Source organism: Pseudorca crassidens, chromosome X (assembly GCF_039906515.1).
Source record: "Pseudorca crassidens isolate mPseCra1 chromosome X, mPseCra1.hap1, whole genome shotgun sequence".
NCBI classification, from domain to species: domain Eukaryota; kingdom Metazoa; phylum Chordata; class Mammalia; order Artiodactyla; family Delphinidae; genus Pseudorca; species Pseudorca crassidens.
In genome coordinates, this window is record NC_090317.1 from 66940182 (window position 1) to 66957958 (window position 17777).

The 17777-nt window shown below is 37.7% G+C and overlaps 1 protein-coding gene across 2 annotated transcripts; it reads left to right on the forward strand.

Moving 5' to 3' along the window:
• Positions 1 to 1279: 1279 nt before the first annotated feature.
• Positions 1280 to 2818, forward strand: RTL3 (retrotransposon Gag like 3). 2 transcript variants are annotated; one of them, XM_067724428.1, is made up of 2 exons: positions 1280 to 1684; positions 1763 to 2818. In XM_067724428.1, exons 1-2 carry the CDS (start codon positions 1280 to 1282, stop codon positions 2816 to 2818), a joined length of 1461 nt encoding a protein of 486 aa, XP_067580529.1. The 2 variants fall into 2 exon arrangements, with proteins under 2 accessions (XP_067580529.1, XP_067580528.1); XM_067724427.1 differs by having other exon boundaries at positions 1280 to 2818.
• The last annotated feature ends 14959 nt before the right edge of the window (positions 2819 to 17777 follow it).

Sequence of the window (17777 nt, forward strand, 5' to 3'; positions counted from 1 at the left end):
GGGTGGGGGAAGGGACTAAGGTGCTGCAGGCTGCTCTCTGAGTAAGAATTAAACAAACAGCCCAGTGTGGATAGAGTGATGGGAGGTTACATTAGACGGACATAAAAAATAAAGTCCCAAACCACTGTGGTCATTCAGAAATGTTTGCAACTTTTCACAAGGGCAGTGGCATTACTCCCAATTTCCTGGCCAAATATTTATTAAAGTAACCAAGGGCTGAGTACATGAGGCAGCCTCACATGGGCGCAACATCCTACTTTCCTTGCTGCGCTAAACTGAGAGGTACTGTCAAAAAAAACTCTTCCACACTCGAAATAGATACGCTAGAGAGGAGAGTTGGAACGTGTTCTGGGAGTGGGTGTGTTTGTTTGAGTTCAGTGTATGCAGAAAAGGCAAGTCTCCACAGTCATTCACACACTTCCCTTCTCAGCGATGGGTACGCAGACAGCCGAGCTCCTGGACTAAGTCTCTGAATGGTAATGTACATTTATAAAGATTATTTTCTTAACTATTTTGAGGCATTTTATAAATAATGTGCATGTGTCTGCTGAGCGCATATATATATTTTGTCAACTTTTGCTTGTTTTCTCCTGAGGCTGGCCTTGTGTGGTTACTTATGTGGTATGATTTCTGAGGTGTCAGAAAGAGCTCCCCCCTACCTCCTACCCCAGCCACCCAAAAATATCTCTTGGGTTGGCCCACCACAGAACTTAAAATCCTCACATTGCTCAAACATTTGATTTAGTCATTGAAAGCAGCTGTTAAAATCCAAGTGTTACATTGGGATATTAGGCAGACATTAGAAATTAAAGACTATATAAAACAGGAAAAAATATGGAGAAATTGCTTCTAATATAATGCTCACTTTCAAAAGAAGAATGCAAAATAAATACACAGATTTGGTCAGATGCTGTTCTTAAAATGTCATGGGGTCAGAGCCAGCATATATGACCCAGTTCATGAATATGAGCCTATAGTAAAAGAAATCCAGCACTGCTGGGCAAGTTTTGTCATGATTTATTTTGAATGAGTGCTTTCCACAGTTTCTGATCCTCAGATCCCACTCTCTTCACAGTGTATCTGACACCTCTCTTTGCTGAGTTCCGGGGGCTCACAGTGACCTCCTGTTAATCAACCTTGGTGGGGCCCAAATCCCCACTTTCTGGAAAACTCAAGGAGCCTGACATCTGCCTGTGAGGAGCTTTTAGAAAGACCTCACAAGCGCTCACCCACTCTCTCTTGGCAGCAAACTGCCAAACCAAGTCCATTTCCTCAAAAGATGGTGGAGGACTTAGCAGCCTCCTATATTGCTCTGAAATTGGAGAATGAAATTCTGCAGGCTCAAGTGCAGCGGCTGATGGAGGAAAATGCTGCCTTGCAGTCCCAGATCCCAGAGCTCCAGAAGCCCCAAGCAGCCAAAGAGGATGAACCACTCCAGAAGCACTCAGAGGCCCAGGAGACCCAGAGACCCCCAGAGACCCTGGATTTCCCAGCAGCCTTGGAACCCCAAGAGTCCCCAGAGGTCAAGGAGCCCCAGAAGCCAAGAGAGTCTCAGGACCTCCCATCCTGGGAGCCCTCAGCAGCCCAGGAGCCCCAGAAATCCTTGGAGCCCCCAGCAGATCCAGAGTCCCTGGAGCCCCCAGCAACCCAGGATCCCCAGGCACCTCCAATGGTCCACGAGCTCGCAGGAGCCTGGGAATCCCATAAGCCCTCAGAGGCCAAGGAGCCTCAGAAGCTCCCAATGGCCCAGGAGGTCCAGAAGCCCACAGAATATAAGGAGGTTCAGGAGCCTCCAGATACCCAGGATGCCCCAGCAGGCCCCGGGACCCAGAATTCAGAGCTCCAGGATCCCCCAAATGCTCAGGAGCTCCAGGAGGCACCAAAATGCCAGGACACTTCAACTTACCTGGAGTCCCTTGAGTTTCTTGCCCCCCAGGAGCTCCAGGATCCTTCAGATGTCCAGGAGTTCCTAGGACTCTTAACAGCCAAGGAGTCCCTGGACAGCCTAACAGCTGCTGAAACATCAGCAGCTTCAGAGTTTCCACAGTCTTCCAATGGGTTAGAGGCTGAAGCTTTCCCTCTAGAATACCCTTTAGCCTTCAATGGGGATGCCCAGAAGCTTCCTGAGTTTCTGGTTCAATTGAATAGCTACATGAGAGTCAGAGGGCACCTGTATCCCACCAAAGCAGCTCTGGTAAGCTTTGTTGGCAACTGCTTCTCAGGTGAAGCAGGAAAGTGGTTCCAGCCCTTAGTAGATATCCAAAGTCCCTTGCTGGAGCAATTTGAAAGTTTCATACAAGTGCTCCAGGATACTTTTGACAATCCAGAAAACATGGAAGATGCCAACCACCGCATCCGTAAGCTCTGCCAAGGGGAGGACCATGTCCACCAGTATGCGACCCACTTCCACATCATTGCTCAAGAGCTAAACTGGGATGAAAGCACTCTCTGCATCCAATTTCAGGAAGGGCTTGCCAGTTCTATACGAGATGAACTGTCTCACACAAACCCAGCCACCAACCTATCTGACCTGATTACCCAATGCATCACACTAGAAGAGAAGTTAAGTGGTAAGCCTGATCTAAGTCCACAAGAGGCAAGTCCATCTCAGGAGAAAGCTGGGTTTGATAGTCCACCAGCTGAAAACCATCCTGTGCAGGCTTCAAGCAATCGCCCACACCTCAGTGAAGCCGAACGAGCCCGCCGCCGTGAAGGCCACTTGTGCCTCTACTGTGGTTATCCTGGTCATTTCGCCAGAAATTGCCCTGTCAAGCCTCATCGTGCCCAGCAGGCGGGAAACATCGAGGCCCGGCGGTAAGGGGGAACCCGGGCGGGCCAATCTACAAATATGCCTCCCCCTCACTTCCAATATCCATGTCTCGTACTCTATGGCTTACTGTTGAAATCCGACTGGGAAGACGACAGTTTTTCGAGCAAGCTATGGTGGATTCAGGCTCCTACAGAAACAGCATTGACCATTCTGTGGTTCTTCGAGAGAAGCTGCCCATCCGCAATAACATCTTTCCTCTGATGCTCGAAACCGTAGATGGCCGTCCATTGATTAACGGACCCATAACCAAGGAAACACCACCTGTTGAAGTTAAAATTGGAAACCACGTTGAAGAGCTCCAGTTTGACATTATTCATGCGCCAAGGTACCCTCTGATTCTTGGAATCCACTGGCTTGAAACACATGATCCTAACATCGAGTGGAGTACCCGCACTGTGTCCTTTCCATCCCGTTATTGTCACTACAATTGCTTCAGGCACAGGTGGAATAGAAGACGACGTGATGAAATAATTGCAGGGTAGATCCTATGTCCTAGTGACTGCTCCTAGCAACCTGTCTTCTGTTACCTCAGCTGTCATCAGCGTTTGCTGCTCCCAGAATCTTCCACTGAATCTCTGGCAATGAACTAAGGCTACCTGTACAACAACCCTGCATCTCGGATCATGGACTTAACCTGACGACTTTGAGCTGCTTTTTTTTTTCCACCAACCCTGCATGCCCCCCTCTTTGAACCCTGCATTAATGTGGGGATGTTTTAATTACAATTTATACTAACAATATGCATGAGAGTAGATAATAGAAACTAACATTGAAAAAGTATAGTTGTTAGACCGATTTGATTTTTTCCTTATCAAGATTTTCTTTATCACAATTGCAACATCTTTTCAATAAAGAAAATAAATTTGCAAGTGATATTTTTTAAAATTCAATAAACATGGGCAACTTCTACTAGTGTTTTAATTCTTTATTGGATTAGCTGAGGGAAGAGAATAAGACAGAAGTAAGTTGGGAGGGAGGGAGGGAATTGGAAGAGTCTCAAAGCTTGAATATTCCAGGAGTAATGACAGGTCAGTGAGCGATGGGGTATAGGGAGATGGAGAAAGTAGGGGGCTGGTTGGAGTGGAGGGAGATTGAATGAGGTATGGAGGGATTAGAGAGAGGATAGAGGGAAAGTTGAGAAGAAGGTTTGGGGGAAATTGAAAGGAGGTTGAAAAGGGTTCAGGGGAGAGCTAGGGAGTGCTGAGGGCAGGGGTGTGGGGAGGGGTAAATTCCTACAAAAATAAAGGGTGCACTGACAGAGACACTGAGCAGCTTTGAAAGCAACCTTCTTGGACTTCATAAGTTAACCAAAGAAAGGCCCTGGAGAAGGTAATAAGACCCCTCAGTGACCCAGCTTTCCTGGTAAAGTGACAAGATCTTATTCCCTGCAGCAGGAAAATTTGCCCTAGAGCTTATGCATGTTAATCTGTTCTTGTCGGTGCAGAGGAGTAGGGTGGAAGGAATCAGCTTTCAACACATGCAGATCATTAGTAGCCAACTGTACGTGCTCTGCTAGCCATGCTGCTTGCATGACACACAGGAAGAGTCAAGTCAAGGAACTTATGTTCTTATGGACCTGAGAGGGGCTATTGTCCTGACTTAAATCACACAAACAGACAAACTACAGGGTTGTAGGGGTGGATGGAGGGGGCTGGATCTCCAGGTCTCCAGGAATTTCCAGAGATATGAGGAGTATGTTTCCTCTGTGTTTCCAACTCTCCTTTGGGAGTCTTACTGAGGCCACTTGAAGGAGATTTTGCCTCTTACTTAGACAAATAATCAAATATATGATCATAACCCTAGAAGGAGATAGGTGAGGAACTTACCATTCATTGAGCCCCTAATATCTTCCAGCTACATCAGGCATATTATACTCATTAATTGTTTCCTTATTTCTCAGAACAACCCAGTGAAGTAGGTATGCTTGCTCCTATTTTATCAATGAGCAACCAGAGCTCCAGCAAATCTAGTTCACTTGCCCAAAGTCATAAGGCTAGCAAGTAGTGGAGGCCTTTTAGGCTTTTGGAGCCTCTGCCCTTTCCCCTATAGCATGCCAATATCCATAATGTGGTGTTGAGAAACAAACAATGTTGTGGCAGCAGAGACTGAAGTTAGATAACCTTAAAAAGTAGAGGAAAACTCAGAAGAAAAATTGCAGGGACCATTTGAAAAGTAATTCTGTTTCCCCAGTTCCCTTGATCTCACCCCAACCCCTTCACATCCCAAACTTCCCTTTGAACCTCTTGGAGAACCTCCTTTTTTTAACTAGTGGTATTTTTTCATGAAAATTGGAAGTCCATGAGCAGTCATTTACCTGTAGGACATGTGCACTAACTAGCAGCATGTGTAACACCCCTTAGATTGTCTACCTAGCCACTTCCATTACCAATCCAAATCCTCTGCAGCCTTAAATTCTACATCTTCTAGTCTCACTGGCTTCCTCTTTCTTCCCTGAACAGTCTAACATATTTCTTCATTATATACCTCCTTGTGGTATGTGGGGACATTTCTTAGGTATATGTACTATATCTCCCCAACCTAACCCCCCCCCACACACAAATACTTAGCCTGGGTGCAGAGACAGAATCTTCTACATGCCTACATTTAACAACATAGCCTAATACAGTGCCTGGTACATAAAAGTTCTCCAAAGTGACTGATTCAATGACACTGAATTATCGTTACCCAGAGAAGGGTGCTCATTTATACATCATGGGATTTTCTTATTTTTTTCTCCTACTCAATTGCTCATCTCTACCACCAAAACCCAACACTAGTTGTCAATGTAGAATTCAAGACAAAAAAGTTGTAAGCCTCTATAAAGGAAAAATACCTTTTATTTGTCAAACTACCTGAAGCTAGGAAGACCAACTGTGTTGGTTTCCCCAGGACTGAGAGGATTCATGGGACACAAGACTTTCTGTGTTAAAACTGGGACAGTTCTGGGAAAACTGGGATGGTTGGTCAACCTACCTGGGCTCTAAATTTTTCTATCTGGCTGCAGAGGCTTATTTAACTACAGTACATTTTTTTATTTCAGGAAAAGGATCAATTATTTAATCATAGAATCACAGAATTTATGAGTTGTAAAAGACTCAAGAAGTCTATTCCCTAAATTTTACAAATAAAGAAGCTGAGAAGACTCAGAGAAAGGAAAGTTACTTAACATAGCTCAGCATTACCTGGATCTCCTGACTCCAAATCCAGTGTTCTTTTCACCATAAGCTACAATTCTAACTCAGTAGTTAAAACTCGAGTATGTAGCCAGCACTGAGCTAGGTACTGTGGACAGTGTCTAAAGTATAACATGAGAGGTTTACAATGTGATCAAGGAGAAAAATTTGGCAGGCATTAGACAGTTAGCATAGATAATCAAATGTGTGGTGGTATCAAATATACCAAACTAAAACATTGTACAAGCTGATAAAACTAACAATAATAACTACCATTTAATGAGCACTTGGATTTTGCCAGCTAGGTAATTTATGTATTTGCAACTGTCTTCAAGGTAGATTTTATTAGCCCCATTATACAAATCAAAGAAGTGAAGCTCACTGAGGTGAGGTTACTTGCCAAAGGTCACACTGCTAGGAATTGGTGGGTGCTAAAAACAAACCCTGATCTGTTTCACTCCAAAGCTGAAGTTCTATCCAATACACCACACTGGTTCTCAGGCTGAATGACCTTTACTCTTTAACAATATTTTTAACACTATTTAACAATATTTTTTCACTAGACATGAGTTCTACTACGTTAGAAAAATATATTAATTTGTTAATGCATTCATTTATTTATTAATTCAACAAGCACTTACTGAATGTTTTCTGTGTGTCAGACACAGGCATGGGAGAAGAGGATGAAAAAGGAAGAGGAAGAGAGGTACAAAGATATCTACCGTATGACTCATGGTTCTTGCTCTGACCAAAATTTAATGGGGGAAGCTATTGTGTAACACAGTACTGTGGCATACAGAGGAGAGAGCACTAACTCTGTTATAGGCTGGAAAAGTGTGTCTTGAGTTGGGTCTTGAATGAATCTGATTGGAAACAAGTGGGAGGGCAGGGCTTTCTATATTGAGTAAAGTGTACACAAAAAAAAGCAAGTTGGAGGGCAAATCACAGTGTCTTTAGAAAAGATAGTTCTATTTCACTGGCGAATAGGGGTGTATGTGCACATCTGTGTAGGGTGGGGGTGTGTAGGTGGGGAGATGAAGATTAACAAGGAAGTTGGAAGTTCCTATCGACCTAAGATGTTCAAACTTTATCTTGTGGGCAATTTGGACTGGAGTCTTTGTTTTTCTTTTTCTTTTTTTTCCCCGTATTAGATTTGGGTGTGTTTCCTCTCTCTTGCTGCAAAGTTATGCACACTCACTGTAAAAAATTCATATATATCACATGTTTATAAAATAAAAGTAGAAGTTTCTCCTTCCTCTTTGCCCGTTATCTCACAAATTAGGAGGTTTTTAAGTGGAAAAGAAACGTGATTAGTTTATATTTTAGGAATTTGACAGTGTGATGTGGAAAATGATAAGGGAGAACGTGACAAAGTACCCCCATTCTTTTTTACCTTCTTAGATTTTATGAAGATGGATCAAACCATCAAAGGTAAAATATTAAAAGTAAATTAAGCCCAGTTTTCTTCAAATATTTATTTTGAGTTTTTACTATGAGCAAGACAATGAAATATGCACAAACATAAATGAACAATGTCCCTTCCAGCAAAACTTCTACAGTCTAGTAACAGATAAATGTTCATGAATTATAAGAAACTACCTTTCCATTTGGGGCTTTTCAGTTTTAAATTTTAAAGACTTTAACTGGAGAGGTTTTTCTGAAAAAATATATTCTGCAATATCTGGCACAGATAAAGAGAAAACAGCTAACTTTAGCTAACTTTTTTAGCTAACTTCCTTCTTTAGCTAACTTTTCTAAGTTTAAACTTTAACAGGAAAAGCTATACATTTTAGTAGCTTCTCTTTCTAGTTTGTTTTCTTAACAAATATTTCATATTTCATGCTATTAAAGTATGCCTGGAGTAGTCATGGTCATTCCATAGAAGGATTTATACATGCTCCAGTTCTTAAAGTACCTGTATATTTCTAAAGTTATGTTTTTAAAAGGTTTTTTTAGGGATAGATGATTTTAAACATTCTTAATGCAATAAACATGTATATCTAGCATATTTCTAGATATGAAATATTAAAATACAAGAGCAATATAAGGGTCAGGACACTAGGGGTCAGGAGATTAAGATTAAATTCCTGAGTTTGTCACTTACTAGCTATACAACCCATATTGTTTATGAAATGAGTAATACAATACTTGCTTTACCTACCCAACAGAATTAGAGAAAGCATCAAATGAAAAATCTCATGTTTAAAAAGTATTATGAAATAAACAACAAGGTCCTACTGTATAGCACAGTAGCAATATCCTGTAATAAATCATAATGGAAAAGAATATGAAAAAGAATATATATATAAAACCCATATATATATATATATATCTGAATCACTTTGCTGTACACCAGAAACTAACACATTATAAATCAACTATATTTCAATAAAATTTGTTAATTAAAAAAATTTTTAAAACATTATGAAAGTTGAAAATGCTACATAAATAAAAGGTATTATGATAGCTTATGTTTGTAATAATGATCCCAAAGACCTTCAAGACATTAAAACGCCCGTTTAAATTAATTTCAATTTCACATACTTCTAGTATCTTCTACATGCCAGGTACTCTATATTGTCAATCAAAGCAAGATCCAATTAAGTTTAATATAATTATTGTATTAAGTAGTTTTTTGATATTATTATAATCAAATTATTTGAAAACAGGAAAAATAATTTTTGTCATATATACCAGCACTCTATTTACCAGAATATTATGTTATTTAAAATGACAATTCCTTCCTAGGGTATATCAACTAAATGATAATATAATTGGTCTGAGCTTGTTTCTTCATCTACTTAACTCAACCTAAAGAAAACAAGTTAGAACAAGACTAATATTTATGTCCCTACCAAAATAAAACTAAATTAAAAACTAAAACTCATAAGACTGTTATCGATTCCCTTTCCAATTTATATGATTTCTAGGTAAAAAACAATTGAAAGTTAAAAGATCAAACTGTAGTGGCCTCTGAGTAAGTCATAATATCTGTAGGAAACAACTGCCATCATCATTTAATATGAATAACAAGGCTCTCACTTCAGTTATTATTCTTCCACACAGTGATTCTAATATGTGAGAAAGTTTGGTGAAGTGTTTTAGTTTGGAGAATGTGGGACATGTTCTAACCAGGTTGGTGGGGGAGGGGAGAAGTGACAAATGCCAACAGTAGTCAACTAACTGTGTCTTACTTGGCTTAAATGGGAGGACCATTATGTCTTCCGACACCGATGAAAATGGGACATGGCATAGAAATACAGAATAGTCATATGCGCACAGGACATCTGGCAACCTAGAATTCGCATGAGAAAAAGAAAGCATGAAATTTTACAACCACACAGAACAAAATGTCTGAAACTCTATAGCTGAGTTCACTGTTTTTCTTAGCCTTTCACATTGCTTTTTTTCCTGTCAGTTATACCACAGATACCACATAATAGGCAAAAAGTGAACCAGCTGCACTACCAGTGAAACTCTTCTGATTATTAGAAGAAAAGACAGTTAAATGTCAATATTATTAAAGGCACCAAAAAGGTGAATACCAAAGGGAATTTCCATATTTCAATTTCTACTTTTATAATATTGCTTTCTGTTATAAAATTGGACGTGCATTTGAAGCAGTGAGGGAGAGATCAATCAGAGACAAATAACACTTAAGAATTAACAATATTTAATGGAAAATGTTAATATGTTCCAAAAGTTTTTAAATAAGTATGCTAAAATAAAATATAGAAAACAAGATTTCTGACATGGAAATACCAGAAATTGGTGGTCCCAACAGCCTTCTCATACTCCCTGTCTCCTCTCCAGGTCTGCTCTCTTTCTGGGCCCTTTTCTTTCGCAGATAATTAATCATCAATAACTTGCAATAAGAAGCTTTTCTCTTCACTGCCTTTCATATGGAGAATAAAAGTAGATGAGAAATCCTCTTTACACTAATTTAATAACTTTGTTAAATCCTTTTGAAAACAATAAATATGTTGTTTTATATATGGAGAATGCATAGGACCAGGGTTAAGAAGTTTTAATCCTGCCACATGGTGAGGTCAAGTGAGGAGCAGAGGAGTAGTCAGGATTACCTAAATTTCAGATTTAGTTTATAACTTGGCCTCTTACCTTGAGTAAGACAATTGACCTCTCTTCTGAGGCTCAGTTTCTTCAAAGGAAAAATTATGATGGTGTTATTTATGCTGCCTAACTTAGTAAAATATTGCAAAGAGTAATTTAGTTACTCAATAAAGTCTATTGTTAAATTCTATTATATCTCAGACACTGAATTAGGATAAAATGAGATAATAAATATCAAGGCAGCAAGCCCAGTTATAAGTTAGAGTGTTATCATTGCTCTAAAAGCTGCCTAACTCTCCAAGGGATATAGTTTTGCACAAAGAATAAAAGGGACATCAATTTAATACCTTCTTTTGTATTTTATATTCTAGAAAATTTCCATTATTACCTCACACTGTCTAGCCTATAAAATTAGAAGAATTACATAAGAATTAATATTTTTACTCCCTATGGCTGTGCAAACTCTCAGGTTGGTTATCATTTAAAAGAGCACAGACATGCATAGCAACTATCATTATTATTACTATTATTTCTATTCAGTTTTTTATTGATTACTCATAAAGAAAAGACAACTAAATGTTTAACAAGCAAGCACCTATTGTTCACCACACTCTGTGCTAGCTATTTTACCTATGAAATCTCATTTAAACCTAACAAATGTTTAGCAAGGTATATATTATTCTCCCCATTTTATAGGTCCAGTAACCAAGTCCTAGGGAGGCGAAGGTCACTTGGAGAAACTGAAGTTCTAAAACAAACTTAAGTCTCTCTTTCAAATCTCATGCTTTTTCTGACCCATAGAAAAAATACTGTAGCTGGAATAGTCCATTTTTACTGATAGAGACACTGCTGCCAAGAGAAGTCAGATTCTCCATGGAGGCCATACAGCAAGTTAGTTACAGAGCCAGATCTAGAATGCACGTCTTCTGTTTTCCAGTTTAATGTATTTTTCCTTTAAATTTTACTAAACGTATATGGTGCCCATTTAACTATATTCACCAACTATGATTAATCAATTAATTGAATAAGAAGTTAAGCATAATTATTCTTAATGTTTATAATTTATTAAAAACTGTTTTCCACAGGAACTAAATTTAAAAATAAAACGTATTTTAATATATGAACACAAGTTGGAAATTTTTCATTTTCATTTTATATGTTGATTTAGCTAGTAGTTTCCTGCCTTTTTTAAAGTTTTATCAACTTGTTTCCTATTTATTGGTTTTTCAAGTAAAAGAGAAAACACTGTTAAAAACTGCAACTATAAAACACACCACCCAACACTATAAACCAACTAGACATCACGGAATTCTAGAACACTGCATCCAACAACAGCAGAACACATATTCTTGAAGTGAACATGGAACATTCTTCAGAATAGACCATATGCTAGGCCATAAAATATCCATCAATAAATTTAAAAGGATTGAAATCCTACAAAGTATGTCCTCATAATGGAATAAAATTAGAAATCAATAACAGAAGAATATTAGAGAAATTCACAAATATGTGAAAATTAAATATTTCTAAATAACCAATGGTTATTAGAAGAAATCACAAGGGAAATGAGAGAATGCTTTGAGATGAATGAAAAAGAAAACACAACATAACAAAACTTATGCGATGCAGGAAAGCCAGTCCTTAGAGGGAAATTTATGGTTGTGAAGGCCTATATTAATAAAGAAGAAAGCTAACAAGGACCTACTGTACAGAGAACTATATTTAATATCTGGTAATAGCCTGTAATGGAAGAAAAAGAAGAAAGACCTCAAACCAATAACCCAACTTTCTACCTTAAGAAACTAAAAAACAAGCAAACAAACAAACAAAAAAACACAAGCTGAACACAACTAAGGCAAAAGGAGGGAAATAATAACATTTAGAGCAGAAATTAATGAAACAGAGTACAGAAAAATAATAGAAAAAAATCAACAAATCCAAAAGTTGATTTTTTTTAAAAGATCAACAAAATTGGTAATCCTTTAGATAGACTGTCTTATACTCCCTTACTCCTGCTTCTCATCTCCCTGATAAACTGTCAATGCTCAAGTCCTTATCTCGGATTCTAAACTTGAAATTTTGAGTATTCTAGTTTTGCCATTTACTTATTGTGTGACTTGACTATTTCAGTTTCAGTTTCTTTACCATTGATTGAGAAGTGCAATACCACAAAAGAACACTAGGTTTGGGGTCAATAAACTTGGGTTTTAATGAAGTTCAGCTTTGCCTTTTTACAGCTGTGAAATCTCAATCAAGGTCCTTAATCTCTCCAAACCTATTTCCCCATTTGCAAAATGAAGAGTTAGACCTCCCTCATGAGGCTGTTGAGAATATCAAATAAGGACACAAAAAGTGAGAATGTTTTGGAACCTATAAATCACCGTCCAGATATGAGATTCTCTTTATAAGTAGAAGGCAGGAAAAAATACCATTCTTTTTTTTTTTTTTTAAATACCATTCTTAATTGACAGGTGGCAGTAAAGAAATTGCTTTGATGCATCCTAATTCAAGTACAATGATGCCAAATTTGTTGTATTAGGTCATTTTACACTTACTGAGAAGCATGTTCCCACACTTCACCGGGGCTGATATTCTAAGCCTTCAAAAACAAAAATAAAACCATGAATTTCTACCTCCTAAAACAGCTGGAAAGCACAGAATAGCTCCCATCATTTCTTGCCATCAGCTGGATGGTGTACAATGGCCTGCATTTGACCTGGAGGGGCTACAAGTGTCCAAGCCTGGCAGTAACAGGCCCAATACTAGTTGGTCATTGTTTTCCTCTAAGAATTAATTGCTAAAAAGCAAATCAAGTAGGAAAATCTCAAAAGATGAGACTTATTCTCTAGTATACTACAAGTTGCCAACATCTGGGTGAGCCATTTATCAGTGAAATACCAGGCATACCAGCAAGAGATTTGATCAATGATTTAGAGAATATCTACTCATAATTTAGTTATCAACGTCAGCCATCTTGCTGTTTTATGGGAAGAGAATGTAAGACATCCCACTAATAGAGAACGTTTGTTGATAATAACTTCTTTACATTTTTTTCATTAATTCTTAATTATAAAAGTGGATGGTTCATATGAAGTCTTAGATAAAGAAGGAACTCAGATTCAGGGTGCCACTAAGGAGGAAGTTGGGTGGGAGGAAGGACTCAAGAATGGTTCTTCTTGGGTTTGGAATAAATCCTTAATAGGGCTATTGCAGGTCCATAAAGTACTCCCTTGACAATCCACTCTTTTCATTTCAGCCAAGCAAAGGGTTTCTTGGTATTCTTCTTCAAACACCTTTTTACCCCTACTGTCATGCCAAAGAAGATATGCTGATTTCCTAGACAACCTACTCATTTTAGGAACTATGAAGGAAATGGATGCCACCACTGTAAATAGGTCAGGGAAACAGAGACCTTTGATTATCTGCCTTTCCCATTCTTACCCCCACCAACCATAAGCACAGCCTGGCTGTAGCACTAAAAACAGAACCTTTTTTCTGTCAAGTACTATTTACTCAAAAAGGGGGAAATTCAATCAAGAGTCAACACACAAGTCAAAACTATCTTTAACAATTCAAGTTTTTTGAAGAGTAGTGGACAGAGGTTCAATTCCTCTGCTATTTTAGTTCAGAAAATGAAACAAAGTTTTCTTAAAATAAGTGTAAAAATAATAATACTCTTTGAAAATGAAAAAGAGATACTTGGTTGGGGAAATGCCCGGATTGGGGAGTGGTGAAACAATACAAATTGAAATGATAAAATGAAGGACATCTCTCCCACTCTGGAACAGATCTCCAAACCTCTGAATTCTGTGACTCATCTGGAAGTCTCCCTGCTCTCACTCCTACCCTATTCTGGATTCCTAGAAATTCCTACCCCCTCAAACCCTGCAAGTTGTGTCCTTCCCTTTTCTCCAGATTTGGACCGTCTTTAAAAAATGTTGTCTCTCCCTGCAATAGCCTCTTTGATTTGGCCAGGTAGTTATGCTGTGGTTGTTTGGTTTTTTCCAAGTCCCTGGTATTTTTGATCTCTAGCCACACATATCCTGAGTTTTTAGATAGTTTCCAGGCTTTCTCTGAGTTACTGACTTTTTCAATTCTAACTCCCAGTTTTTTTTCCTACCCAATGTCTGCATTTTGTCAATGTTCCATTTTCAAAACTAGAAAAACAACCTAATGGATTTCCTTGGTTTTTCATCTCCCTAAATGAAGTTGAATTTACTGGAATTTCAAAGTTCAAAGGAACTATGAAGGTCATCAAATCCAGCTCACTTGTTGGAATTTTAATCTCCCTCTGTTCCCCCAATCTCCATACCCTAACTGTGGACCCCTTTGACTATTCTTAGATTTAGCTGCTATTTTTCATTCTGTAGCTTCCTCCTTGGGACTGCAGAGAACAAAACTGTTGCCATTGCCCTGTGACAACATTTCAGCTATCTGAATAAGCTTACCTATCCATCATTCCACTGAAACCCCAAGCCTCTTCCAGATAAAAAACAAACAAACAAACAAAATAAACCAGTCCCTTTGACAGTTATTTTATACGCCATATTTCAAAGCCCTACAACAAGCATTCTTGTTGTTTTCCTCAGAATAATTTTATCTTTAATAACATTATATATGTTCTGGCCACAAAGAGAAAAGTCCTCTGTCTTTGAGTACCATGTTTACCTTATGGACATTGAGAATATAACCACTAGTATGCTTAAATTTATGCTGACGTTTTAGCTTTTAGCATAAGTGAGTTTAACAATGGGATAAAAAACTAGTGACATGCTCTGCTTAAATGTCAAGAGATCCTTTCCTGATCTCCCTCTGCCAAGTAGGTTAAATGACCTTGGATTTTTCCCCTATAGCATTTTCAACACTGTAACTTATTTTCGTAATTATTTGTTTAATTCTATCTCTCTCAATAGAGTATGAGCTTCAATAGAGCGAAGAGTAAATAATAAAGTTTGTCTATATGCAGGTGCTACCATAGTGCCTGGCACATATTAGAGCCCTCACATATATTTATTGATAGAATGCATAAATCAAAGAGCTTTGTTATAGTCCTAGAATTGGAAGGGATCTTAGACATCTTATTTTTCAACTGGGTAAACTGAGGCCTGAAGAGGTCAAAGGATTTATCCAAGATTGCACAGCTGTTTGGTGAGAGATCTGTAATTTTATATTTTGTCATCCCACCCACTCCACTGATATCCAACGATTTTAGTTTATGCTCATATACTTAATCCAGGGCTCTAGCTATACTAGTGACTAAATTGGATAAAATATGGCTATCAAGAATAATTCCCGTATTTATTTTTTTATTTTATTATTTTTCTTGTGGTACGCGGGCCTCTCACTGTTGTGGCCTCTCCTGTTGCGGAGCACAGGCTCCGGACGCACAGGCTCAGTGGCCATGGCTCACGGTCCTAGCCGCTCCGCAGCATGTGGGATCTTCCCGGACCGGGGCACGAACCCGTGTCCCCTGCATCGGCAGGTGAACTCTCAACCACTGCGCCACCAGAGAAGCCCAATTCCCGTATTTATTGATTTCCTTATATCAGACTAAAACAATCTACATGTGCAACTACATTTTAAGAAAAAAAAGGGCATAAAAATTGTTACACTGTACTGTTAGTTTGAATTGAGAACTCACAATGTTCAGATGGACTATGCTATCCTGTTCACCATGGGATCTTTATAAAGATTGAAGAGAGAAAAGCAAAATAGATCAACTCAAATTCCTTGCTTAAAATATGTTGAACTGCTTCCTTCCTGAGATTTCACTTTAGACCACTTTAGATCCAATATAGTAGCAACTACCACAATTGGCTAGTCTGAATTGAGATATGCTGTGAGCGTAAAATTTATACCAGATTTCTAAGATTAAGTACACAAAGAATGTAAAGGATATCTCATTAATAATTTTATACTGATTATATACCAAAACAATAACACTGGATATACATATTAAAATTAATATTATTTTTAAATTTTTTATGGGACTTTTAGAAAATATTAATTCACATATGTGACACCTATTCATGATGAAAATTTTCAGAATATTAGGAATAGACAGGAATTTCCTCAACTTGATAAAAATATATTTAACTCACCCACTCTACAAAAAAAAAAAAACCTACAGGTAACATCATACTTAATGGTAAAAGGCTGAATTCTTTTCCTCTAAGATCAGGAAGAAGGCAAGGATATCCACTCTCATCACTCTTCTCTAAAATAATACTGGAAGTTCTAGCCACTGCAATAAGGCAAGGGAAATAAATAAAAGGCATACAAATTGCAAGAGAAGAAATAAAACTGTCTCTAGTTGCAGACATGATTGTGTACATAGAAAGTCCCAAGGAGTCTATGGAACACTTCTAGCACTAATAAGTGAGTTCAGCAAGGTCACAGGATATAAGATCAACACAAAAATATCAGTAATATTCGTATATACTTAACAATGAACAGGTAGAAACTGAAATTTAAAACACAGTACCATTTATAATCACACCAAAGAAAATTAAATATTTAGGTATACCCTTAACAAAACCTGTACAGGAATCTGTATGCTGAAAATTACAAAATGCTGATTAAGTAAATCAAAGAAGACCTAAATATACAGAGCTATATACCATGTTCATGAATTGTAAAACTTAACATAGTAAAGACATGAATTCTCTCCAAGTTGATCTATGGGTTTAATGAGGTTCCTGTAAAAATTCCAGCAAGGATTTTTGGAGAAATAAGCAAGCCTGTTCTAAAATTTATATGAAGATCCACAGGATCTAGAATAACTAAAACAATAGTGAAAAAAAAGAACAATTCAGGAGAAATCACTCTATCTGATATTGTCTTACCATATGGCTGCAGTAATCAAGATAGTGTTGTATTGATGGAGGGAAAGATACAAAGCTCAATGGAATGGAATAGAGGACCCAGAAAGAGACCTACACAAATATGCTCAATTAATTTTCAACAAACTGAAAACCCATTGAATTGGTGCTGGAGCAGCTGGACATACATGAAGGTAAAAAACCACACCTTTTAGAAAATATAATTTAAAATGTATCATAGATTTAAACATAACACATAAAACAATAAAACTTTAGAAAAATCATAAGAGAAAATTTCCAGGGTGTGGGGCCAGGCAAATAAAACAAAAGAATGATATATAAAAGGAAAACTTCATAAATTGGATCTCATCAAAATTAAAAACTTTTGCTCTGTGAAAACCCATGGTAAAAGGATGGAAAGACAAGTATAGACTTGAAGAAAGTATTTGCAAAAGACCTATATGACAAACAGCTAATTTATAGAATATATAAAGAACCTTCAAAACAACAGTAAAAAAAAAACACAATTAGAAAACTGGCAAAAGACATAAACAAACATATTAACAAAGAGGATATACAGATGGCAAGTAAACATACGGAAATTTGTTCAATATTATTAGCCACAAGAGAAATGAAATTAAAACCACACATCAGAATGGCAAAAATAAGAGACAGTGACAACATCAAATGCTGGCAAGGATACAAAGAAACTGGATCATTCACACATTGATGGTGGAAATGCAAATTATACAGCCATCCTGGAAAACAGTTTTTCACTTAATTACAAAACTAAACAAGCACTTATCATACAACCCAGCAATTACATTCTTGGGCAATGATTCCAGAGAATGGTAACATGTCCACAACAGCTTTATTTGTAAT

Coding starts and splice junctions, on each gene's coding strand:
- RTL3 (XM_067724427.1), top strand. CDS start 1,280: ATGGTGGAGGACTTAGCAGCCTCCTATATTGCTCTGAAATTGGAGAAT.